Consider the following 27,634-nt stretch of genomic DNA (forward strand, 5'->3'; position numbering starts at 1 on the left):
AGTACCCCCCCTCTCATCATAGGTCCCACTGTAGTATCCCCCCATCATAGGTCCCACTGTAGTAATCCCCCCTCTCATCATAGGTCCCAGTGTAGTAATCCCCCCATCATAGGTCCCAGTGTAGTATCCCCCCATCATAGGTCCCACTGTAGTAATCCCCCCCATTATAGGTCCCAGTGTAGTATCCCCCCATCATAGATCCCAGTGTAGTAATCCCCCCCAGCATAGGTCCCAGTGTAGTATCCCCCCTCTCATCATAGGTCCCAGTGTAGTATCCCCCTCTCATCATAGGTCCCAGTGTAGTATCCCCCCTCTCATCATAGGTCCCAGTGTAGTATCCCCCCTCTCATCATAGGTCCCAGTGTAGTATCCCCCCTCTCATCATAGGTCCCAGTGTAGTATCACCCCCATCACAGGTCCCACAGTAGTATCCCCCCTCTCATCATAGGTCCCACTGTAGTATCCCCCCATCATAGGTCCCACTGTAGTATCCCCCCCATCATAGGTCCCACTGTAGTATCCCCCCTCTCATCATAGGTCCCAGTGTAGTATCCCCCCATCATAGGTCCCACTGTAGTATCCCCCCTCTCATCATAGGTCCTACTGTAGTATCCCCCCTCTCATCATAGGTCCTACTGTAGTATCCCCCCCCCATCATAGGTCCTACTGTAGTATCCCCCCCCATCATGGGTCCCAGTGTAGTATCCCCCCTCTCATCATAGGTCCCAGTGTAGTATCCCCCCCTCTCATCATAGGTCCCAGTGTAGTATCCCCCCCATCATAGGTCCCAGTGTAGTATCCCCCCCATCATAGGTCCCACTGTAGTATCCCCCCTCTCATCATAGGTCCCATTGTAGTATCCCCCCTCTCATCATAGGTCCCACTGTAGTATCCCCCCTCATCATAGGTCCCAGTGTAGTATCCCCCCCATCATAGGTCCCAGTGTAGTATCCCCCCTCATCCTAGGTGCCACTGTAGTATCCCCTCTCATCATAGGTCCCAGTGTAGTATCCCCCCTCTCATCATAGGTCCCAGTGTAGTATCCCCCCTCATCATAGGTCCCAGTGTAGTATCCCCCCATCATAGGTCCCAGTGTAGTATCCCCCCCCATCACAGGTCCCAGTGTAGTATCCCCCCCCATCATAGGTCCCAGTGTAGTATCCCCCCCCCATCATAGGTCCCAGTGTAGTATCCCCCCCCTCTCATCATAGGTCCCAGTGTAGTATCCCCCCCCATCATAGGTCCCAGTGTAGTATCCCCCCCATCATAGGTCCCACTGTAGTATCCCCCCCTCTCATCATAGGTCCCAGTGTAGTATCCCCCCATCATAGGTCCCAGTGTAGTATCCCCCCTCATCATAGGTCCCAGTGTAGTATCCCCCCCATCATAGGTCCCAGTGTAGTATCCCCCCTCATCATAGGTGCCACTGTAGTATCACCCCCCATCATAGGTCCCAGTGTAGTATCCCCCCCATCATAGGTCCCAGTGTAGTATCCCCCCCCATCATAGGTCCCAGTGTAGTATCCCCCCCCCATCATAGGTCCCAGTGTAGTATCCCCCCTCATCATAGGTCCCACTGTAGTATCCCCCCTCATCATAGGTCCCAGTGTAGTATCCCCCCCCATCATAGGTCCCAGTGTAGTATCCCCCCTCATCATAGGTCCCACTGTAGTATCACCCCCCATCATAGGTCCCACTGTAGTATCCCCCCCCATCATAGGTCCCACTGTAGTATCACCCCCCCATCATAGGTCCCAGTTTAGTATCCCCCCCCCCTCTTCCAGGCAGACCCATCCCTAATAGAAAATAATAAAAAAAATATACTCACCTAGTCAGGGATCAGTCACAGAGCTGTCTGTCTTCTCCCAGCTGCTGCTGTGGTCACAGGTAGTCAGGAACAGAGCAGGAGAGAGGCAGCCTGACACACAGCTCCTGCCCCCGCAGGTCACAGCTCCAGCCCCGCGGCTCCTGCTTTCTTCTTCTCTTTGGCCTTTCACTGACCTGTGACGTCACCAGCAGCCACGGCAGCAAACAGGAGATAAGAGGAGAGAAGAGCAATGCAGGTACCGTGCGGGGCTGGAGCAGAGAGCTTCCGGGGCAGCAGCTGACCTGTGTGTGGGCTGTGTGCTCCAGAAGCTCTCTGCATGTGACTGTCTGCTCCCTGAAGCCACCTGACACTGTCAGCAGCCGCAGGAGCCGCTCACACTGTCAGATGGCTTCAGTGACGCCATGAGGGGGTGCGGCGGGACACAGGGGGGACGTTCCGGGACAGCGGGACATCACCCAAAAATCGGGACTGTCCCGCTTGATCCGGGACGGTTGGGAGGTATGTGTATAGTTTTCTGAGTAAAAATAACTTGCTGTTTAAACTGGACCTTTCATGTAGCTTTTGTAATGCATCCCACATACCCTTTGTTGTGTTCTCATGTCTTATATGAATTAGCTGGTCATCCTCCACTAACAGACTTATGGTGGCCCTTGCCTGTCTGTTCTTCTTGTCCCATTCCTGGTAATTGATCTGTGGTCTCTCTGTAGTAATAACCTCCCACAAGTCATCCCCGGATAACAACATTTCCACTTTAAACTTCCATAGCTGATAATTCTCATTGTTCAGTTTAGCCACTGTAAGTCTGAGCTCTGAGCTGCCATTCTGCTGATCCTCTCCTTTATAAGTCAGACCCTTTTTCTTACTTGTACTCAGGAGCTGAGGACCTCTGGAAGTTTCTGCTCACCAGGCTCTGCTGCTTTCTTGTCTGTGTCTGGGTTCTGTGTCCTGGGCCCATAACCTGTTGCAGATTGCAGCTATATGGAGTTGAAGTATCAGCACACAGACATTTGTGGAAGTATATTAGTTGTGTTGTTTACTGGAGATACACAGCAACCATAACAATCTTAACATGTGTTCTTTTCAACATGGAGGATACAAGAGAGAGAGTAACAGAGAGAACATAAAGCAGAGCAATGCACATAAAAGACATTAACACTTAACACAGCGCCACCTGCTGTCTGTATAACATAAGTCCTCCAACATAAGCTGAAGCTGTTGCATATACTTCAACACTTTGGACCCAGTTGTGGAGTGGAGGATTCTATTGTGTTATCATTGTCGTCTGTCTTTCAACATGGTGATAGACACTGAAAGACAACGATCTGTCGACATCATTCATTAGCAATTATTGGCCGTAATGGCTGATAATCTGCCAAATTCATCCGATAATCGCTTTGTGTAATAGGGCCTTAACTTGCAGCTCAGCATTTGTGATCTACCTACTAAATTGTACTTGTGGATTACAATATGTGGGCAGAACCACACAGCCCCTATAGGGGCTGATAGGTCTTAATTAATTAAAAGAAAGACCTTTTGGATCTATAAATTGGAGAATCTGGCGCCGGGGGGTCTAAACAAAATGATAGAGCATATTTAACATTCACTCTGTTGTTGCTTGTTCGGACCTTGTGGTTTCACATTCTCTGCATCAGCGAACATTGAGTCGGTTTCTATTATAATTTTACAATCATGTTTTATTATTATTTGGGGCAATACTTGCTCAGATGGGTACAGTGGCTGTTTAGCAGCCCACTGATTACTCCATTATTCCATTTCTGGTTTAGCAATCTGATGCTGATATACAAAGACTGCGCTCTGATATTTCCTACAAGGACTGATCTGCGTAGATTGCACATTATCTCCCTCTTGGGTTAATTGACGTCTCATATCAGATATCATAGACCAGACGTGTCAAACTCAGGCCCTCCAGCTGTTTTAATACTACAGTTCCCATCATGCCTGGACAGCCAAAGCTAAAGCTTTGGCTGTCCAGGCATGATGGGACTTGTAGTTTTGCAACAGCTGGAGGGCCTGAGTTTTACATCCCTGTCATAGACTATTAATGCGTGTGGTACGATCGGAATGGACGATCAGGACTAGTGATGTCATGATAACAGAATTTTGAGTTTGATACCAATATCAACTATTTTATTTCGATATTCGATACCATTTCAATTCTTGACTAATAAAAAACCCAAAAACATAAAAATACAAACACAGTGGTATCTCTGGTTACGAGTAACCTAGCAAGATGCGCTGACATTCAGGGCCGTTTCTAGTGGCGGGCGGGCCGGGCGACCACACAGGGCGCCGACAGCTAGGGGGCACTGGCCGCCTGGCCGCCCGCCCCATCAGCTGCCCAGATCGCCGCCACCCCACCCGGCGTGCGCCCCCCGGGCCGGTCCCTCCAGGCAGTCGGATCTAGTACAGTGAGCTTCCGGCACAGGCAGACTGTCACACACCTGCCCGGAAGCTCACTGCTGTAGCCCCGCAGCGCCCGGACGTCTCTCTTCTGTTTGGCAGTGGACATGTGACGTGATCACATGACCGCCGCTGAGGAGAGAAGTCCGGGCGCTGCGGGGCTACAGCAGTGAGCTTCCGGGCAGGTGTGTGACAGTCTGCCTGTGCCGGAAGCTCACTGTACTTACAAGATCAGCTTCCAGACAGAGGGAGACGCTGCTGCAGGATCCAGGAGAGGTGAGTGTATTTTTTTTTCTTCTCATAACTGCTAGAATGTGGGGGCTACAACGGGGCCAATAGAATGGAAGGCTACACGGGGGGGGGGGGGAGGCTACATGGGGGGAGGGCTATACTATGGGGGGCTATTTGGATGGGGGGGCTACTCGGGGGGAGAACTATACTATGGGTGGCTACTCAGGGGGAGGGCTATACTATGGGGGCTACTTGGATATACTTTGGGGGGCTAGGCTATACTTTGGGGGTCTACCCGAGGGGAGGGCATTACTATGGGGGGCTACACAGTGGGTCTATACCATGGGGGGCTACACGGGGAGAAGGCTATCCTGTATGGGGCTATTACTATCTGTACTGCACAGGGGGATTAGTACTATAAGGGGGAACACTGGGGGGATTATTACTATAAGGGGGAGCACAGGTCGGATTATTACTATGGGGGGCACTGGGGGATTATTACTATTGGGGGGCAAAGAGGGGATTATTTCTATAGGGGGGCACAGGGGGGATTATAACTATAGGGGGAAGCACAGGGGATTATTACTATGGGGATAGAGCACAGGGGGATTATTACTATGGGGGGAGCACAGGGGGGATTATTACTATGGGGAAGCACAGGGGGGATTATTACTATGGGGATAGAGCACAGGGGGATTATTACTATGGGGATAGAGCACGGGGGGATTATTACTATGGGGATAGAGCACAGGGGGATTATTACTATGGGGGGAGCACAGGGGGGATTATTACTATGGGGCAGAGCACAGGGAGGGATTATTACTATGGGGGGAAGCACAGGGGGATTATTACTATATGGGGGCACAGCAGGGGATCCTACGTACAGGGGGCAACCCACATACCTACTGACTTCACTGCACATGACACAAAAAAGTGGAAGTTGTTGTAAAAGTGCGGAGCCTAAGATGTTTGTCTGGCAGGTTCAGAAGAGATGAATTGTAGCTGCAAGAAATCATCATGGAGGTCTGGGCCAGAAGGAAAGGAAAAGAGAAGTGATGCCTCAGATCCAAGAAGACGTCACCTGTAAGTAACGGAATTACTTTTTTTTTGGGGGGGGGGGGGGGGGGGGGCGCTTTTAGCAAGATTCGCCCTGTAGTCCAAATTACCTAGAAACGGCCCTGCTGACATTATTCAAAAATTGTAACTTGGTATACGAGCAAAGTTTTGGATTACAAGTAGGGATGGTCCGAACCGAGTTTGTACGAACCCGAACCATCCGCAATGATTACCGCTGTCTGCCCGCTCCATGCAGAGCGGGCGGATCCAGCGGGAAGAACGCCTGGAAAACTGGGATACAGCCATAGCCCAGTTTTCCAGGCGGTCCTCCCGCTGTATCCGCCCGCTGCATGGAGCGGGCAGACAGCGGTAATCCGATGCCGAGCGTTCGCGTTCAGCCGAACCCGAACCTCGGCGGGTTCGGAACATCCCTAATTACAAGTTTTCCCTTGTGCCCGCATCAAGATTCTGCAGTTACTCTACTGGGTCCACCTCTATACTAAAAGTTTTCTCACATTCTTCCGTGTATCCATTTGTGCTTGGTCATATTGCAGGGGCACTGGTGGGCATACACTGTCAGGGCAGGTTTGGGGCGCCTTGTGGAGGTCTCAGCCTGCTCAATGATCTCATGGTGGCATGCGGCTTAGCTTCATGCTGGCACTGCTGGGGAGCTGGCTGGTACTTCAGGTGATTTCTCAACCACACAGCGTCCTCGCCAGTAAGTCAAGTCCCCCCTACACACAGTTCATTGACATAGACAAATCAGCCGCACTATTCATCTGACGTAATTCCCGCACAGCTGATTCCTGTGGATCAAGTGGCCGCCCAACTCGTTGTTCACACTCAAGTGGCCAGAAATAATTGACATGTCAATTATTTCTACGGCCGTACCGAAGAACGGCGGTTGTTCAATATAGTGTGTGAACAACGGCCGTTCAAAAAATACTGTACACTGTGTGAACATGTAAGGCTGTGGTGTGAGGGTCATTTTTTTGGACCATGGTATGGTATGGAATGGTACCATGTTCAACATCTCAAAAATAGTAGTGAGAAAAATAATTAGGTGTATAACCACCTGTACCTTAGCACCTCCGGACAGCCGTCCTTTGATATCTCCGGACTCTGGAAAGAAATCCCCGAAGTCTTGGTCATCAATCCATAATCTTTTATTATTCAGGGTGCTGGTACAAACACTGCTCACAAGGCTGTTCATTCACCCAGCGTCCACCTGTTGTCTTGCGGACGTTTCGGAGGATAAGCTCCTCCTTCCTCATGCGCAAGAACGTAACGGGTGGGAGTTCAATATATGAGAAAAAGCATTAACTCTTTACCGCACATAACTTTTTAACAATACATTTTTGCAATTCATATAACACTCGCATGATCCTTACTGAAGGAGAACCATATTAAGGTACATTTATAGAAACACTCGAAAACTGCAAGTTTCATTCAGTCCTTTAGGACTCAATGTCTCAAGCTCTGTGATCCAATACGCTTCCCGTTGGAGTAACCGTCTGCGGTTCTCCTCACTGTTGTTACTAACCTCAAGTTGTTCTATGACTTGCCACCTTAAGTCACAAATATTGTGCCTATTTTCAAAGAAATGGCGTGCGACCGTGGTCTCGCCAAATTCACCCCTTCCTTCTTCTTTCTTCTCCTTTACACCATTAAATCTTCTAATAGCTGACTTATGTTCGTTTAAACGAACCTTGATCTGTCTGCTAGTTTGACCAATATACACCATGCCACAAGGGCATTTTAGTAGGTAAATCACGTTGGTATCATTGCATGTATGAAACCCTTTAATTACATATTTTTTACCTTGCGTGGGGTGGGAAAACTCACCACCTTTTATTATGCTATTACAGTGTTGGCACTTCATGCATGCAAAGGACTGAATGAAACTTGCAGTTTTCGAGTGTTTCTATAAATGTACCTTAATATGGTTCTCCTTCAGTAAGGATCATGCGAGTGCTATATGAATTGCAAAAATGTATTGTTAAAAAGTTATGTGCGGTAAAGAGTTAATGCTTTTTCTCATATATTGAACTCCCACCCGTTACGTTCTTGCGCATGAGGAAGGAGGAGCTTATCCTCCGAAACGTCCGCAAGACAACAGGTGGACGCTGGGTGAATGAACAGCCTTGTGAGCAGTGTTTGTACCAGCACCCTGAATAATAAAAGATTATGGATTGATGACCAAGACTTCGGGGATTTCTTTCCAGAGTCCGGAGATATCAAAGGACGGCTGTCCGGAGGTGCTAAGGTACAGGTGGTTATACACCTAATTATTTTTCTCACTACTATTTTTGAGATGTTGAATGTGTGGGACGGAGTGGAGTCCCGAAAGTGAGAATTCATTGGATACGTATATAGTGCGGTTTTTTGCTGTTTTTTATACGATGGTACCATGTTCATACATATATACTGTGTATATATATATATATATATATATACACACTACCGTTCAAAAGTTTGGGGTCACCCAAACAATTTTGTGTTTTCTTGCACAATTTGGAGGTGTGTTTAGGGTCATTGTCCTGTTGTAGGTTGAAATTGGCTCCAATCAAGCGCTTTCCACTGGGTATGGCATGGCCTGCAAAATTGAGTGATAGCCTTCCTTATTCAGAATCCCTCTTACCCTGTACAAATCTCCCACCTTACCAGCACCAAAGCAACCCCAGACCATCACATTACCTCCACCATGCTTAACAGATGGCGTCAGGCATTCTTCCAGCATCTTTTCATTTGTTCTGCGTCTCACAAACGTTCTTCTTTGTGATCCAAACACCTCAAACTTGGATTCATCCGTCCACAACACTTTTTTCCAGTCTTCCTCTGTCCAATGTCTGTGTTCTTTTGCCCATCTTAAAGGGGTAGTGCGGCGCTAAAAAATTATTCAAAGAATAACACACATTACAAAGTTATACAACTTTGTAATGTATGTTATGTCTGTGAATCGCCCCCTTCCCCGTGTCCCACCACCCCCGCCCGTGTACCCGGAAGTGTGTGGTGCATTATACATTACCTGATCCGTGTCGAGGCCGTCCGCCATCTTGTGCCAAACGTCATCTTCGGACGCACGGCCGAATCGCTGCCACCGTCCCCCCTCAGCCGCGTCATAACTGTGCTCAGCCGCGCTTGGCTGAGCACAGTTATGCTCAGCCAATCGCGGCTGAGCAGCTGATGACGCGGCGGAGGGGGGATCGCAGCAGTGATTCGGCCGTGCGTCCGAAGATGACGTTTGGCACAAGATGGCAGACGGCCTCGACACGGATCAGGTAATGTATAATGCACCACACACTTCCATGTACACGTGTGGGGGTCGTGGGACACGGGGAAGGGGGCGATTCACAGACATAACATACAGTGGCGGAACTACCGCCATAGCAGCTGCTACGGGGCCCGCCACATCAAGGGGCCCGGTCAGCAGGTCAGGGGAGAAACTGAAAGTGTGTTCTGTCCCGGCCCTGCCCGGCCTCTCGGCACCTGTTGCTGCTCCAAAAGACACTGTACGCCCCGCCGCTGCCGTACTGTCTCCTCCCCCAACGTCAGTGTACGTCCAAATGCAGGTCCCCTTTGCTCTACCGTACACTTGCAGGGCGGAGTCATAGTCCCAGGCAGACGCACTAATGGAGGGGTTGAGGATGTTGGAGCAGCTGTGCCACGTCCCCTGTTCGTGATCTCAGGGTGCCCCCAGAGAGCGTGTCAGAGTGTCCCAGAGCTGCCTGCGATCCACCCCCTCTATGTCAAAGTGGGCCCAGCAACCCCCTGCCAAACCTCCCCCCAAACAGTAGCCCTTGGCTGCCCGCCCCCCACAGTGTGAGAGCAGCCCGACCGCAACCCTGCCCCCCCACCTCAGCCTCAGGCTGCCCTCACACTCCTCTCATCCCCGCACACTGTGTCAGAGCAGGTGCCCATCCCCCATCCCCCGCACAGTGTTTCAGGCCGCCCGCACACTGTGTCAGAGCAGGTGCCCCTCCCCCATCCCCCGCACGGTGTTCCAGGCTGTCCTCCCTTCCCACCCAGCAAAGTGTTTCAGGGCCACCATTCACCCCCCAGTGGCCTGCACCCATCTCATCATCTTCACTTCCCTCCTGGAGCACAGAGAAGACGAATGGAAGGCAGCCAGATCAGGAACCAGGGCAGGTAAGATTACCCCCAGAGTACTACAACCCCCACCATGTCCTACTAACAGTCCATGGTGGGAGTTGTAGTTCTGCAGCCTGTGGGCCTCCAGGTTGCAGAACTACAACCCCCATCAAGCCCTATTGGCAGTTCATAATGGGATTTGTAGTTCTGCAATAGGATAACACAGTATAGGAGGGGGGGAAAGCAGTGGCACAGTAGAACCACATCTCCCAGCATGCTCTGTGTGTGGTAATATACAGGACTACATCTCCCAGCATGCTGTGAGTGTGATAATATACAAGACTACATCTCCCAGCATGCTGTGTGTGTGGTAATATACAGGACTACATCTCCCAGCATGCTGTGTGTGTGGTAATATACAGGACTACATCTCCCAGCATGCTGTGTGTGTGGTAATATACAGGACTACATCTCCCAGCATGGTGTGTGGGGTAATATACAGGACTACATATCCCAGTATGCTGTGTGTGGTAATATACAGGACTACATCTCCCAGCATGCTGTGTGTGGTAATATACAGGACTACATCTCCCAGCATGATAATATACAGGACTACATCTCCCAGCATGGTGTGTGGGGTAATATACAGGACTACATATCCCAGTATGCTGTGTGTGGTAATATACAGGACTACATATCCCAGTATGCTGTGTGTGGTAATATACAGGACTACATTGCGTACAAGGCTAGTGGGCTCCACTATAGAAAAGGAGAGTGCTAAACCAATGCATATAAATACCAAACAACCTCCAAAAAGACAAAAGCATATGCACAAATAGCATGCTGTGTGTGGTAATATACAGGACTACATCTCCCAGCATGGTGTGTGGTAATATACAAGACTACATCTCCCAGCATGGTGTGTGGTAATATACAGGACTACATCACATCGCATTGGGAAATGTAGTTGTGCAACACAATACATTGACACAGTACATGAAGGGGAGACTGTAGCGTGGTACCCTAGCGGCCATGTGGGTACTTGGAATGTAAACAGAATGTATGCTGGCGTACTAGACCATATTGAAAGCATATGTATTGTAAACACATGTGAAGGGAACATTGTGTCATATTGACCTGTCATAGCGTTTTGGAGCTGCCCGCATCCGCAGGGGAACAGCACCACTGCGCCACTCCCCCAGGCCAGCACCATAGCGTCTCAGAGCAACCTACAACCCCACCTCCCTTCCCGAGTCATTGTTTCACAGCGGAGGAGCTACACATCGAGGATCTGCACGTAAAGGCACCAGCTTGCACAAGTATTTCAAATCCCTCTAATATGTATTTAATACCTTTATATATACCTATAACATAGATTCCTAGTTACGCCCCTGATGACATACATTACAAAGTTGTATAACTTTGTAATGTGTGTTATTCTGTGAATAATTTTTTAGCGCTGCACTACCCCTTTAATCTTTTTCTTTTATTGGCCAGTCTCAGATAGGGCTTTTTCTTTGCCACTCTGCCCTGAAGCCCAAAATCCCGCAGCCGCCTCTTCACTGTAGATGTTGACTGGTGTTTTGCGGGTACTATTTAATGAAGATGCCAGTTGGGGACCTGTGAGGCGTCTGTTTCTCAAACTAGAGACTCTTATGTGCTTATCTTCTTGCTTAGTTGTGCAACGCAGCCTCCCACTTCTTTTTCTACTCTGGTTAGAGCCTGTTTGTGCTGTCCTCTGAAGGGAGTAGTACACATTGTACCATTAGAACACTGGAGTGATAGTGGGGGCCTCTTTACACCTATGTAGATATTGCACCAAAAACCAGACATTTGCAGCTAGAATAGTCATTTACCACATTAGCAATGTACAGAGTGTATTTGTTTAAAGTTAGGACTAATTTAAAGTTATCTTCATTAAAAAGTACAGTGCTTTTCCTTCAAAAATAAATGTGACTCCAAACTTTTGAACGGTAGTGTATTATGTATATGTATATATATATATATATATATATATATATATATATATATATATATATATATATATTTATATTGTTATTATAACTATTTTATTTCTGGGATGTGATATGACAAAAATTAGTAAATTTGGACTTTGGCTTTTTTTTTTGATTGTGTACGCCGCTTAAAGTGTCGGAATGATTTTTTTCCTTTTTTTATTTGATAGAATAGACATACCTGATGAAGGCTGTATGAGATTGAGCAGAAACATGCTGTACTTTTAATAAAACACCTTGTCCATTACGCATTGGTATGACCATTTCTCATTGAGTAGCATGCATGAGATTATTGGGCAAGTGGCACTTTTGCCCTAAGATGAATTTGTTTGGTACAAGCCTGGTTGGCATTCACTTCTATATAAACAAACTTGTATAAAAATGAATGAATAAAACAAAATCTAAGGGCACTGTATTCATGTTTAGTATCCAATTTGTTGTATAAGGTTGAAGTTGTTGTGATAGACGCTCTACTGGAATATATTCGTATATTACAGTTTTTTTAAATCAATCCTCTGTTTCAACCTAAAATCAATAAATTATTCTTCCTTCTTAGGCACAGATCCTGAGCCAGCAGCTCGAGTATGTGTGCTGAGAAAAGATGCTAATGGTACTTTTGGATTCCACTTGCGAATGGAGATAGAAAAAGATGGCCATGTTATACGTGAAGTGGTTCCTGGAGGACCAGCCCATCTTGCAGGACTAAAAGATGGAGACCAAGTGCTGCAGGTCAATGGGGAATATGTGCATGAACAAGCGCACATCAGGGTGAGGTCACGATTCTTTCATATTGGATGTTTCATTCAGGAAGGTATACAATTTTCAAAAACCAGAATTTACACTTGGGGGAGATTTATCATACTGGTGTAAAGTAGAATTGTCTTAGTTGCACCTAGCAACCAATCAGATTCCATTTTTCATAGAATCTGTGAGGAATGAAAAGTGGAATCTGATTGGTTGCTAGGGGCAACTAAGACAATTCTACTTTACACCAGTTTGATAAATCTCCCCCTGCTTTTTTAAAATTAACTTTATTGTAAATAGGTCATACACATAGCTAAATTAGCATTTCTTTTTATGGTCCTTTTATTTAGGCAACTAGAAAACAGCATAAGAATTAATGCAGTTAAGAGTAGATTTGTAATAAAAATTATGCCAGGACAGCCTTATGTATGTTTGACCTGTGTAGTCTCTCAAAGTGCTGACAGGAGTGTTACTACATGTGTAGCATCAAAAAAACAAAGTGCAACAGCAACCCACAGGTGCAAGTGCTTACCGTATATACTCCCCCTGGTGTACACACAATAAAAAGCTGCTCTATAGATATATAAAAACGAGTTTCTTAACAAACTATTTGATCAAACAGAGTGTACCATGTCACTACGTTAAGGTGTCCTCAGTAAGTTGGCTATGGGGCCCAGCCATTTCTAGCTACGCCTCTGATTAATGACTGATGTTAAATCTCCCATGTCAATGTAGGAGTGAATTGAGCAAAAATTATGGTGTCCTATTTTTCCAATATGCATCTGACAATGTTGAGCTACAAGAGAATCCATCAGTACAAAACCCTGTGGGATTTAATTTACCATTTCCAGACACCAGAATAGCAACCTTGTTTATTTATTCAAATAAAGTAGGCAGCTTTTCCATTATAGATTCAAGTAAAGCTAATGAATCCTGTGGTGGCTTTAATGGGGCCTTATAAAAATATGAATGTAAAAAATCTGTAGATCTCAATATGTAGTTTGCGGTTTAGAAAAAAAATATTTATTGACCATTGTTTTAGGTTTTTATCCTGAATATATAAGGCCCCTTCACATGGCCGTGTGAGTTTTTACTGTCAGGAAATGTTGATCAGGAGTCCTCGAAAGGCTTTAGGAAACAATAAGGAATTGGCTTCAGGATTTCCTGATACATAACACCATTGACCACCACACACATACCAGTAGTTAGTATACCATATGCATAAATTCCAGTGGTATGCATAATAATCTCTCCTCCTTCTGCAAATACCTCTAATAACAGCCAGTACCCCCCCAGATCCCTATTATTTGTCCCTATATAGTATAGGCCACCTCTGTGTAGCCTACCCCTCATATAGTATAGTCCTCCTCCGAGTAGCCTCCCCCCTATAGTATAGGCCTCCTTTGTGCAGCCTCCCCCTCCTATAGTGTAGTCCTCCGCTGTGCAATACTCACCTGACATATCGCTCCAACACAGCTCTGCAGGGACGGGATCCCTGGGCAAGCGTGATGACGTCATATCATTCCACTGGCCAATATACCGTAACAAATAACACTCCCGTGTCACATAAACCATGTAAAATAAAAGTATGCTGTGCAAAAACAGCCTAAACCTAAATGTCTTGCATTAGTTACTTCCAGTCCTTTGTCCGAAATCCACTTGTACTGTGTGATCTTGCCTGATGTATAAGATATGTATCTGTTATCCTTACTAACAAGAACTTGTTGATTAATATTTTATGAGGTTTGTATTTTTAATGAAAAAATACAATATTAGTTTGGATAATCAAACTGCTGGATTACATACACTGGTGCACTGCATACACTGGGATTCATCATACAGACAGGTTTACAGCCTATTAAAGTTATAGCAATGTTTCTCCACCCAGGACAAAGAATCATAAAATGTAAATGAGGCAACTCAAGGGCGCTATGTGTTACTTGAGAGAGCTGATGTTGCAGTACTGCTGGGGCCCTTGTCACAGGGCTCGGAGTGATAGTAATTCTCCCTAGGTCCCAACACATTCCTGTTAAAAGGTTGTCCCTGGTGTTTCCTTTGTGTGGTGTGTCTGCGGGGGTCCCGATCACATGGCCTGACTGCTGGGGTCTCTTACCTTCCTCTGTGCAGTGAGGTCCACAGGCAGAAGATCACAAATAACACTGATCCCTGCTCTGCTATGGCATAGCAGTGATTGTACTAATCTAATGTATGCATGTAATAGTGAAAAAAATGTGTGAAAAAATAAAAATTTTCAAAAACATGACATTTAAAAAATAAAATAAAATAAATAAACATATAATATACCATAATATACCGTAATGAGCGTAATTGTCCAATCTATTAAAATAAAAAAGTAATAACAAAAAGCGTTAAAAACCCCCCCAGGAATGATTTTTTTTTTTATTACATTTTATGTATAAAATAAATTCATAAAAAGTGATCAATACGTCTTATGTATGTATGTTAAAATAAACTAGAGATCATGATGCCAAAAAAAATTACACCACATACATGCCCGTAGGTGATAAAATTAAAAGCGCTATACGAGTCACAATAGGGTCATTGTAATCACACCTATTTGCAAAAAAGTTTTACTGTAAATAAAAACTGCAATACTATATAAGGCTCAAATAATGCGGTATATAAGCACGCAAAATACTGAAATTGAAACCAAAAAGATAAAAAACAAATTCAAGACCAAAATCTAGAAAAATATTATCTTTTATTGGTATATCTAGAAAATAAATTTAATTAAAAAAGTTATATATCAAGGGAGCTGAAGCTAATACAAGCCCCCAACAGAAGGGTGCATATTCATAGGTCCCATAACAGAAATTATTATCACAAAATAAATAACACTTAATGGAAACCTACACATATATATATATATATATATATATATATATATATATATATATATATATATATATATATATATATTGGGCACTGGGTTGGTATTGCACATAATAAGTAAACCTCAGAGTAAATAAGCAGGAATAAATCCCATCAAGAGTTAATGTATATTACCCATACATGTCCTTAGTATACAACTCCACCTCACCATTCACCCGAGGGTGAGCAACACGCGAAACGCGCGTCGGGTGAATGGTGAGGTGGAGTTGTATACTAAGGACATGTATGGGTAATATACATTAACTCTTGATGGGATTTATTTTTTCTATCAGTTTCAACCCATAAACTTTATTTTGGGGGTTCTGTCATTTATGTTAAGGTGGATTGAAGGGTGCCATTACAAAGTACACCTGTTCCCCCCAAAAAAACAAGCCCTCACATGGCCCTGTAGATGGAAAAATTAAAGACTTATAGCTCTTAGAGGGCGAGGAGGAAAAAAACGAAAACGCAAAAATGAAAATTGGTGCGGTCCTTAAGGCCATTTTTAGGCTCTGTCCTCAAGGGGTTAAAGGTGTACTCTGGCGAAAATCTTTTTCTTTCATATCAATTGGTTTCAGAAAGTTTATATAGATTTGTAATTTACTTCTCTTTAAAAATTTCCAGTCTTCCAGTACTTATAAGCTGCTGTATGTCCTGAAGGAAATGTTTTCTTTTCAGTCTCACACAGTGCTCTCTGCTGCCACCTCTGTCCATGTCAGGAACCGTCCAGAGCAGCAGCAAATCACCATAAAAAAAAACACTCCTGCTCTGTACAGTTCCTGTCTTGGCCAACGGTGGCATCAGAGAGCACTGTGTCAGACTGAAAAGAAAACAACATTTCCTGCAGGACATACAGCATCTGATAAATTTGGGAAGACTTGAGATTTTTCAAAACCATTTCAAAAACATTTTCACTGAATAACCCCTTAACCCATAGCTGCACCAGGACGTTACTGAACGTCCTCGTGCTGCTATGGGAGTTCAGAGGGGGGTCGCGCGGCGCCCCCCCTCTGAACTCCCGCGATCCCAGGTGCCGCATGTAGCCCGGGATCGCGGCTATTAGCGGGCACGGCGATCGGACCGTGCCCGCTAATAGCCGCGATCCCGGGCTACATGCGGCACCTGGGATCGCGGCAGTTCAGAGGGGGGCGCCGCGCGATCCCCCTCTGAACTCCCATAGCAGCACGAGGACGTGCTAATTAAGTACTTAGAAGCAGCTGTCAAAGTTGACAGCTGCTTCTAAAGACTTGCTCATCTCCATCCCTGGTGGTCTAGTGGGAAGATCGCCCCCCCCCCGCGCGGCGCGATTGCGGGGGGGGGGGGCATCCCCGCATCCATCCCGGGTCGGGGTCTGCGCCGTAGTGGCGCTGATCCCGGCTCGACATTCTATTGCTTTCGGCTGCAGCAGCCAAAAGCAATAGAACACTGATCTCATGGATTCATGCAGTATAACTATACTGCATGGATCTCTATGAGAGATCAGAGTACATATACTAGAAGTCCCCCAGGGGGGCTTCTAGTATATGTGTAAAGTAAAAGAAAAATTTATTTTTAATAACACAAAATCCCCTCCCCTAATAAAAGTCTGAATCACCCCCCTTTCCCCATTTTATAAATAAAAATAAATAAATAGTTTGCTATCGCCACATGCGTAATCGCCCGAACTATTAATTAATCACATTCTGATCTCACACGGTAAATGGCGTAAGCGCAAAAAAATCCAAAATTGCGCATTTTTAGTTGCATCAAATCCAGAATAATTGTAATAAAAAGCTATCAAAAAGTCGTATATGCGCAATCAAGGTACCGATAGAAAGATCACATCATGGCGCAAAAAATGACACCTCACACAGACCCATAGACCAAAGGATAAAAGCGCTATAAGCCTGGGAATGGAGCGATTTTAAGGAACATATATTTTCTTTAAAAGGTTTTAAAAGTTATACATGTTACAAATCGTTGTAATCTTAACAACTTAAAGGGAACCTGTCACCCCCCGTGCCGGGGTGACAGGCTCCCGACCCCCCGTTAGAGACCCCTATACTTACCTCATCCCGCCGGGTCCCGCTTCTGGATTCGGTCGGGTCCCGGAGATCTCAGCCGCTGTAGCCCGGCGCGCGCGCTGGGAGGTGAGTCCAACGCTCATAGAGAATGACGGAGCGCTGGACTCTCCTGTCATTCTCTATGGGTGTTGGACTCATCTCTCAGCGCGCGCGCCGGGCTGCAGCGGCTGAGATCTCCGGGACCCGACCGAATCCAGAAGCGAGACCCGGCGGGATGAGGTAAGTATAGGGGTCTCTAACGGGGGTCGGGAGCCTGTCACCCCGGTACGGGGGGTGACAGGTTCCCTTTAAGGAACATATATAACAAGTCAGTTTTACCCTAGGGCGAACAGAGTAAAAACAACCCCCCCCCCCCCCCCCCCCAAATAAAAAAAAAAAACTTTTTTTTTTTTTCAATTTCACCACACATATAATTTTTTTCTGGTTTCCCGGCACATTTTAGGCAAAAATTACATCTGCCATAGCAAAGTACAATTAGTTGCGCAAAAAATAAGGGCTCATTTGGGTCTCTAGGTGGAAAAATGCAGGCGCTATGGCCTTATATACACAAGGAGGAAAAAACGAAAGCGCAAAAATGAAAACTGGCTGTGTCCCCTAAGGGTTAAAACAGGAACCACGTTTACTTAGCAGTTTCTTAAACTCACCGTACAGTAGTTTTTCAACAACCAAGAGTACAAATTGGAAAGTCTCTGAGAAGTTACTTGAGACGGTAAAGTTTGTAGTTGAGGCTAAGGGGACTAGCAGGAGGGGGACCTGTCCCCCAGACATGTACTGCGCTCTGCTGTGTGGATCCTAACAACCTTGGCTCACGTTGCGTGACTTTGAATATAAAGAAATACCCGTACTAGCGGCTATGAAGTTCTGTATAATGCTGGAAGAGATCAGAGTCCTAGTTCCAGTAATATGGGCCCCATGGTTCCTCATGCCGCTGCGAGTATGTAAGTGACAGCCCTGTTAACCCCCCGGCGCCCAGACCATACATTACCTGCTCCGCCTTGCTTCGGGGGCTCCCGGCGTCTAGACGTCCTGCTTAGCCAATCGCTGTGAAATCGCTGTGGATCCATTACGTGTGAATCTAGTATAAAAGAATCTGTTGCCATTATATTGGTGTTATATACTACAAGACAACTTCAGGGTTCATGCTAGGGGTTTGGAGCTATTGTGGTGAAACAAGGGGGCCTAAACAATATTAGGCAGGTGGTTTTTCCAGAAAGAAGAAGCAGCGCTCCCAGAAATAAAAAAAACTTGGCTTGTGTTTGTTTATGCTCTACCCTTTATTTACACCCTTACCTCATTGCACCCAGGCCCTGATTACATCACTTGCTACACTCTTCTATAGGTAAATATCACAATGAAATACTGACAGTAACCACTGTAAAAAATCCCATGGGTCTACATATTAAAATACACACATTACAAGATACAATTATTTATAGCAGAAACACACAACTTTAAGATCATATGACTAAAGCTGGCAACCAACTAGTATATACAGTAAATGCAAAATAGCATACAGCTTGTAAATGCTTTTGTGACAACAATACAATATTCCACAGAGAGAAGTCAATTAATGTCATGACCACTACAAAATGTACAGAACCCAAGCTTCCAACTCTGTACACTATGTTCTGCTCACTTCCACTTCTAGAAGTCAGTGTGTAGCTTTTTGCAGGGAAGTGAGACACCTAGTGGCTAAGACTGTACAGTACAGTTTTTTTTCCTGTGGGGACACATTGTTTTTGTTAAATTAAGCGGTTTACAAATGTTACGTTTTATATGTCATCAGGTGGTCCAGAAGGTAAAAGCTAGTGGTTCCCGCTTGTCACTAACAGTTCTGGATGAAACCAGCTATGAGAAATTGCGTGCTGAAAAAAGCTCACCAATATCTGTTCTTACTAATTATATACCGGAGTCATGTCCCAGGCCTAAACTCTGCCTAGTACGGAATGAGGGAAAAGGCTTTGGGTTTACAGCCAGTGCTACAGGAGGTAAGACGTGACATTCTTATATAAAAGGCTTTGTATCCTGTTTAACATTATTTTGCTTGCCAGTTTAAGAAGATGAATGATACTGCTCAGCTGTCATTTCATTAATAACTTTCTAGAAGAAGGAATGACACAGCACAGGGTAATAAGAAAAGATACTACAAAATAATTCCTTGGAGAACGTAAGGATATACTAAGCAAATAGCAGCCAGCTCCTCTTCTCTATACTATAAATTAATGCTGTCAGTGGTTTCATGCTGTCTAAACTACAGGCACCATGTAACAGAGACATAGAACAGCACCTACTTTGATTTAGGCCATGTTCATACATGGCAAGAACATAGGCTTTTGTTTGACCCGGTCGGGTCACACAGCGACAGAAGTCTCAGATACTCACCCGGCTGATACTGCAGTATTGGCCAGGTGAACATCACTTCATCCTAATTGGAAGGCGGGCACATTAGGGTCATTCAGTTATAGGCTGGGTTCACACTACGTATATTTCAGTCAGTATTGTGGTCCTCATATTGCAACCAAAACCAGGAGTGGATTAAAAACACAGAAAGGCTCTGTTCACACAATGTTGAAACTGAGTGGATGGCCGTCATATAACAGTAAATAACGGCCATTATTTCAGTATAACAGCCGTTGTTTTAAAATAACAGCAAATATTTGCCATTAAATGGCGGTTATTTTAAAACAACGGCTGTTGTATTGAAATAATGGCAGTTATTTACTGTTATATGGCGGCCATCCACTCAATTTCAACGTTGTGTGAACAGAGCCTTTCTATGTTTTTAATCCACTCCTGGTTTTGGTTGCAATATGAGGACCACAATACTGACTGAAATATACATAGTGTGAACCCAGCCATAGTGCGTTTACACAGGCAGATTTATCTGAAAGATTTTTTAAGCCAAAGCCAGGAACAGACCCTAAAGAGTGAAAGGGTCATAAAGAAAGGACTGAGATTTCTCACTTTTTCAAATCCATTCCGGGGTTTGGCTTCCAAAATCTGTCAGATAAATCTGCCTGTGTAAACGCACCATTAGACATGTCAGTCATAGAACTTTGGAAGTGGAGTATACGGTGTGTATACACTACGGACGTTATTCTATAGCATCCAATGTTAAGCCACACTGTCAATAAACAACGGCCGTTATTTATTAAAAATATAGTTAGTGTGAACGTGGCCTTACTCTGACATGCTCAGGTCCCCCCAGCCTGCTGGCATCTCTCCTTATACACAGCAAGAGATGCGATCAGTGAATTATCAGTATATGGCAGTACTATAGTATTGCATACCACTTGTAGTTGAAAGATTCCTTGTTGGGATTAATAAAAAATGCTCTATAAACTATTTTTGATTATGATAATCCCCCTAAATACAATACAGTGGACGCCATTAGGAGAAACTGTCAACTCTTGATGCACATAGAAACTATATTCCATCATATGGTAACTGTGCAGATAGGAGAACGATAGTTTCATACACCTAAATGATCATTGTCTGTTTGTCCTCCTACATCTGTACTGTGACTGTATCATGGAATAAAGTTTCTATGTGAGTGCCTTGGCATTGGTGAGTGCCTTGCTGGACTTTTATATTTAATTTAGACAGTAAATTCACACAGCAAAGAAGAAAATGAGACAATTTACCTTATTGTAAAGAAATTGGAACCTATATACATATATAAGGACTCCAGAAAACAAAGTTCAAATCTTTACAAGCTCTGCTAGGGCAACAAAATCAAGATATCTGATCAAATGCTGCCATCTAGTGGCAAAAACTATATTCTCTTAGTACCAGTATAGAGGTCATTGTAAGAAACATTAAAGGGGTTATCCAGCGCTACTCTGCTACGTGGAGCAGGTAACGTATGCTCGTGACCGGGGCGGCGGGGGCGATCGGAGCGGCGGGGGTGGCGATCGAGGCGGCGCAGGGGGCTGCGGTTGACTGTGGGGCCGGGCTGCGAGCAGGGGGCCGGGCTGCGTGGGAAAAGTGGCCATGTTTTTGTAGTGCTGAATAACCCCTTAAAAGACCCTCCTAGGAGGAAAAGGCCCACATAAATTCAATCAGATAAAGAAGTCACATAGGAAAGACAGAAAAGAGCCAATGCCCCTTACTATATTTAAAACTACATACATGTATACAGACTCTAGAGATCAAAGTTCATATCATTACTAGCTCCCCTAGGGCAACATAATCTGGATTTCTGATCAAATATTACCATCTAGTGGAAAAAGACTACGATATATTGTCCTTACAACTAAGAAGAGAACTTTTGCAGTAAGTGGAGTTCTCTTTCTCTCTACCTGTCTGTTTTGGGAACTGTCCAGAGCAGTTGCAAATCCTGCAGAAGACCTATCCTGGGCAGTTCCTGACATGGACAGAGGGTGCAACAGAAAGCACTGTGTCAGACTGGAAATATTTACCACAGGTCTGTTCTTGTTTTTCTTATTTTTTAACAAATCTGACACCAGTTGATTTAAAAGTATTTCATTGTGGAATATAGCACAGTGGTGTTAAAACCTAATGAGGAGAAACGGATAACAAACTGTCAGACACTTCACTTTGAAAGGCAAAATTCTGAAAAACGATCACCTCCCCCTCCCCCCAAGGTTGTGAATAGAGCCCTAGGTCGGAACACCCCATCAACACCCCCCCCCCCCCCCCCTCAACCACCACCACCAATCTCCTACTTTTCCTCCTGTGGATAGGGGTAAAGTAAATTTTTCCCAGAATACCCCTTTAAACAGATAGATAGAGCGAGGGATCTAATTGAATGACTGTCAGATGTTCCATTCTTGCATGCATTCCTGATCCAGATGCACAGTGTGAACACAGCTTTAGGTTATGTTCACACTGAGGAAAATCAGCGGGATTCAGCAGAGCTCTGAATTCCGCTGATTTTACTCAGTGTGAACATACCCTTAGACTATAATTTACACTGCTAATAATTTAACTAGTTTTTCTCTCCTCTTGACATTTTGTGATGGGTAAGGTGTACGTGGCACATTTCTGCTCACAGTTGAAGATGGGGGTGCTGCTCAAAAGGCTGGTGTTCCGCAAGGTGCCCGACTTCTTGAAGTTAATGGTGAAAGTATTGTGAGCTTCACAATGAGTCAGCTAAATAAAAAGGTAACATTACCATTAAATACAGTACATGATTTAATAGCATTATATAGATAGCAAAGAAAACAAATGTGAACATGTCCTTAGTATACTTTTCATGTTTTCTATCTGTTCAGCATATTGAAGTTAACCAGTTAACCCTCCATGACCTGTACATCATGGTGTTAAAGATATATGGCCAGGGCCGTTTTAATACACTGGTGGGACCAGTGCAAAGACCTCAAGAGTTGGCCCCCCTCTCAGGTGAATGATCGGCCGCGGGGGTCACACAGGGTCTTATAAATATACCTACGAGTCGTCCTCTCTTGATAAAATCCTAAAACTACTTCTGCTTCCAAGAAAGCTAGGTGACCACCCATATGGCCACCATTCATTGCTTTCTTAGAGACCTGAATGACAAACTGTGATGATATATCCTAATAAGGAATAAGAAATATAAAGAAATTAGGGGTTTAGGAAAGCTGGGTATGTGACACTAGGTGTAACCCAGCTTTTCCAGGTGTGTATATGGAGGATGCTGAACGGTAACATTAATGCTAACCCCTCCTCCATCCATCATACTAAGTAGATCTGTCATCTGTGAGAAGATGAGGGTGGCAGGGGGAAAAAAGCATTCAGGACACCGCAGGAAGCCTGTTCTAGGCAGAAATGTTAAAATTTACTGTGGGTAGGGGAAAAGTAAGAGATTGCGGGGGATCTGAACCCTGTCTTTTTAAACATATATAAACATAGCCAGTCTATATTCACACAACATACTTTTTAAGGGTACAGACACACACACCGTATATGCAGCAGATACGCAGCAGATCTGCAGCAGATTTGATGCTGTGTTCAGTTATTTAGATCTAATCTGCTGCGTATCGCAGCAGTAAATACGCTGCGTATACGTTGTGTGTGTTTTTACCCTAAGCAAACAAAAAACGTTTTTTTTTTCATTTAAAACGTCTATTTAATCATAATTCAATGATTTGCATTGAAATCTATGAAAACAATGGCCTTTTGGTTTGCACAATGTATTAAATAATGTCTGCTGTTTGCGCGGGGCATCAAAATAATGTTCATTTCATTTATGTGCGGCCGTTATTTTAACGTGTTCACACAGTACTTTTTTCAACTGTCCTATTGTAATAAAAAAATTCCATTGAATTTAATGCAAGACACACCCAAAAGGGGCAGCAGTCAATATTGAACTAAAATAATGTTGGATTATGTTGGATTGGCACTCAAAACAACGGCCGTGGTTTAGCATGTTCCTATGGCCGACATTGCAATGACTGCTGTAGGAACATGCTAAACCATGGCTGTTATTTTGAGTGCCAAATAATGGCTGTTGTTAGTACGTGGTTTGAACACAAATGTGTCTGAAGATGTACAGTACTTTCCTCATGTTCTTTACAGTTACAACAAAGTGGTTCTCGTGCAGTCCTCCTAATTCTAGAATCATCCGCATGGGACATGTATGAAGCCTGTGGAGTAACCCCAAGCATAACATTTGCCGATACAGCTTCCTTACTCTACCATCCACGAAAGCTTCACTTGGTGCGATGTCCACAGGGATATGGTTTCCTTTTAAGACAAGAAAAGTGTTTAGGAGGACAAGGTAAGCAAAAAAAACTAGCTGCTCAGACCTGCCCATAGCCCTAACACAGACTTAGACTTCTTGGCTCTATATCCAGACCTTAGTCTTAGGTTATGCTAGTACGGTACTTTGTCCTTTGAGTTTTCACCTGGCTTCTGTGGTTTTATATATGGTACAATTGCTCATATTCTAAGGTTGCTCCCATGTTGCTGTGCCCCACTGCTGAAAGGCCGAAGGTTCCCCATCCCTGTTCTAGTGTATAGGAGTTGTCCAGGCATGATGGGAGTTGTAGTTTTGCAACTGCTGGAGGGTCGAAGGTTCCCCATCCATGCTCATGCAAACAGCACAGCTGTCCACTTAAGTTTCTTGAAAGGTGAAGTCCCATGAAACTAACTGGGGGATTATATGTCATCCTGAAGCTACTAAACAAATGCAGACCACCTGCTAGGGGCCCACCAATGGGTAGGGCCCTCCCGGGGATTCCCCTGCTCCCCTGTGGGCCAGTCCGAGCCTGGTGCCACCCCCTCAAGGGCTGTGTAATCTGCCATCTATGCAAAATGCAGATGCGGCCCTGCTACCATGGGCTACTCTTGGCTGTGATCTGGGAATTCATATTGATAAGTGTAGTTTCGCCTGCAGGGGTTACTGGAGAGGAATGAGAGATTCTGTAGATTCCACCCCACAGTCTAGCTACTACCAAACCAATTGTGGCTTAAAGGATCAATTCTCCAGTAAGAATTGTAACACACTATTACTGTCAAACTCTAGGTTCATACAATATTATAGACTATAAGAATGTAAGAAATATAGAATGTAAGATCTTGTAAGTAGGGCCTTCACATCTTTTATTTTAGCTGTTAGTTATTTTGTCACTGTGCAATGTTTGATTTAGATACTTCAGCTAGAAATTTATAAATAATTTGACTACTGGGTGCTACCATTAAAGTGTGTGTATGGTATTGTCCTAGTCAGTGCTGACAGTACTGACTGTCTCCCAAGCCCCCCAAATATTGTCAGACAGAAGACTTATCCTATGTGTTTTTTGCTGTAAAACAGGCCAATTTCTGCGTGAGCTAGACCCAGGACTTCCAGCAGAAGTTGCTGGAATGCGTGAAGGAGATCGTCTATTAGGAGTAAATGGACAGAGTGTGGAGGGATTGGAGCATGAGGATATTGTCAGTCTCATTCAGGAAAGTGGAAAACAAGTAACCCTGCTTGTCATCAGCAATGAGGGAGACAGATTTTACAGTGAGGTAATCTATGGAGGTTTGTTTTCCACAAAAAAGTACTTTTTTGTCTGAAAAAGACAAAACACAAAAAGGGGGAGATTTCTCAAACATTGAATAAAGGTACATAAGGGCAGTTGCCCATAGCAACCTAGCAGATTCTAACGTTCACTTAAAAAAAAAGACCTCTGAAGAACTAAAGCAGAAATCTGCTTGTATGCTATGGATAGCTGCTTGACTGTTTCTCTGTAAAGGCTTTGATAAACTGTCCCGCAAAGTAGTCACTGCCTTAAAAAAAGATTATTTTAATATAATGTTTAATATTTTGATGTGTCTGTTTAATGAAACCCTTTAAAATGTACCTTATGCCAAAATGTACTGTTTATGTTCATGAGCAGGTAAATGTATTCTTTAAAAGGGGTACTTCAGAGAGTAACAATTTTTTTTTCTTAATACATTGTGTTAATGAAGGTAAATTACTTTGTCATATAAATTCATTACTATAAATGTCTAATTTTTTTCTCTATACATGATTTTATGTTGAGTGTCAGCAATGAGAGATGACACAAACACCTCAGATGTTTGTGTCAGAAACTGCAGGGCTGTCTAAGCCCTGTTCCTGGTTTCCCTGCAGGGTCTTCCAATGTACTATATATCCCTATTACAATACACAGGGGAAAGCTGCTTGTCATTCTTGCCTGTATCACTATAGTTGAATGCATGTGTGATTCCAGCCTAAAAAAAAGTGGGCAAGTGAAAAAATGGGAAAACCTGTGGATTATCAGAAAAAAATATTAGAAAATGTATCCTAAACTATTTGGATATATTATAATCCACATTTTCTCTCAATAAGATTGGAACTTCACCGCTGCTTTTTTATGAAGAAAAGAGTCAAGACAAAGTTTCAGAAGTAGATAAGTCACCACAAAGGGAATTGCTCACAGCCAGCACTTCACAGGTGAGGTATATTTTTTATTTAAAAAAGGAAGAAAAAAAACACTTTCCCATCCAATTAATCCTGTGTTGGAGAATGCTGTGACACAATGAAGTATAAACTATAAAAAACTTTAGTAGTCCAGTATTTTTTTTAATCCCCCCCCCCCCCCCCCAGTATGGCTTTGTTCTAGTCCTACGGCGCAGCTTGGATCCCACTGGCGGTGACATCAAAGCTGTTCTAACCCTCTTCTTTCTACAAGTCTATTGAAGGCCTGAAGTCAGGGTCTCCAATGCATTGGAGACCCTAACTTCCGGCCTCATAAGCTGCAGAGATGAAGAGGTCACGTGGGCGCCAGCGGGATTTGTGTGGCGCCGTAGGACTGGAACAAAGCCAAGCTGTGGGACACAAATCATTATTGGTAAGTATAAGGAATGCTTCTTTAACTTTATTAGAAAGATAGAAAGAAATATTAAAATTAGAGATGAGTGAATCTACAGTAGGAACGAAGCAAAGCGCTTCATTCCTAAAGGGATTCTGCTCATCAGGCTGCGGGGCTTTGAAGTCTGCTCCTCTCCCTGCCACTTCTTCCATGTGCTGGGAAAGGATGGATCCAGTCCTGGGAAACTTCTCCCAGTATGAGCGCATATCTCAGGTTTAAATCACACAGGCTTGCTGTGTCATCCAAAACCCAAACCAAACCCAAACCAAAATACAAAAAATGCGTAATCTAAAACCCTTTCCAGTCATAGAGGCAATGTTCCTAATCGATGCCCCTATCTGGTTTGCATAGTCACTCTATGGCATAGATTCTACACATAGTAGTCATACTCCTATGTAGCTGTATAAAAAGTTGGGCACTAGATACATCTCTATTTGTAGGACGTTGTATATCATTTAAGTGTTTCCACAAACATTTAAACTTCTGGACAGTTCCACTCACATACTAACATTCCTGGCATTCAGTAACATATAGCAAGTGTGTGGTGTCGGACTGGGCCACCGGAGGATCCTCCGGTAGGCCCCGGCCCCCAACGTCTGCAGCACACTGTCGCTCAGGCAGCAGGGCCCCCGACAGTGATACACTGCTGCCGCCCTATCATTGCTGTCATCTGACTGGGCCCTCACTTACCCAGTCAGATGACAGCATCAGCTTCAGCTTCGGCAGCAGCATCAGCAGAAGTAACGTCGCACGTACGCCCTAGCGCGGCCATCCACCAATCAGGTGATCTCTGCGGCCTCTTGCCCTATAGAGACCAGGGACGTGTGAGAGAGCTGGTGAGGGGGAGTCGGCCTGCCCCTGTCACCCTCAGCAGCTCCTCCAGCTGTCGTCCTGTCACCCCAGCAGCCCCAGTCACCCCAGCTGTCCCCCAGTCACCCCAGCTGTCCCCCAGTCACCCCCAGCTGTCCTCCTGTCACCCTCAGCTGTCCC

General features: G+C 44.6%; 1 protein-coding gene across 3 annotated transcripts in view; it reads left to right on the forward strand.

Moving 5' to 3' along the window:
* Nucleotides 1-27,634, forward strand: part of NHERF4 (NHERF family PDZ scaffold protein 4) — a 63,822-nt gene that overhangs the window by 30,117 nt on the left and 6,071 nt on the right. For all 3 annotated transcript variants that reach the window (XM_069947917.1, XM_069947918.1, XM_069947919.1), the window contains exons 4-9: nucleotides 12,200-12,411; nucleotides 19,129-19,330; nucleotides 22,333-22,469; nucleotides 23,862-24,063; nucleotides 25,099-25,295; nucleotides 26,122-26,226. In XM_069947917.1, the coding sequence (XP_069804018.1) occupies nucleotides 12,200-12,411; nucleotides 19,129-19,330; nucleotides 22,333-22,469; nucleotides 23,862-24,063; nucleotides 25,099-25,295; nucleotides 26,122-26,226 (1,055 nt within the window). The remainder of the gene's footprint in view (nucleotides 1-12,199; nucleotides 12,412-19,128; nucleotides 19,331-22,332; nucleotides 22,470-23,861; nucleotides 24,064-25,098; nucleotides 25,296-26,121; nucleotides 26,227-27,634) is intronic.

This window comes from Dendropsophus ebraccatus, chromosome 12, assembly GCF_027789765.1.
Source record: "Dendropsophus ebraccatus isolate aDenEbr1 chromosome 12, aDenEbr1.pat, whole genome shotgun sequence".
In the NCBI taxonomy this organism is placed as follows: Eukaryota; Metazoa; Chordata; class Amphibia; order Anura; family Hylidae; genus Dendropsophus; species Dendropsophus ebraccatus.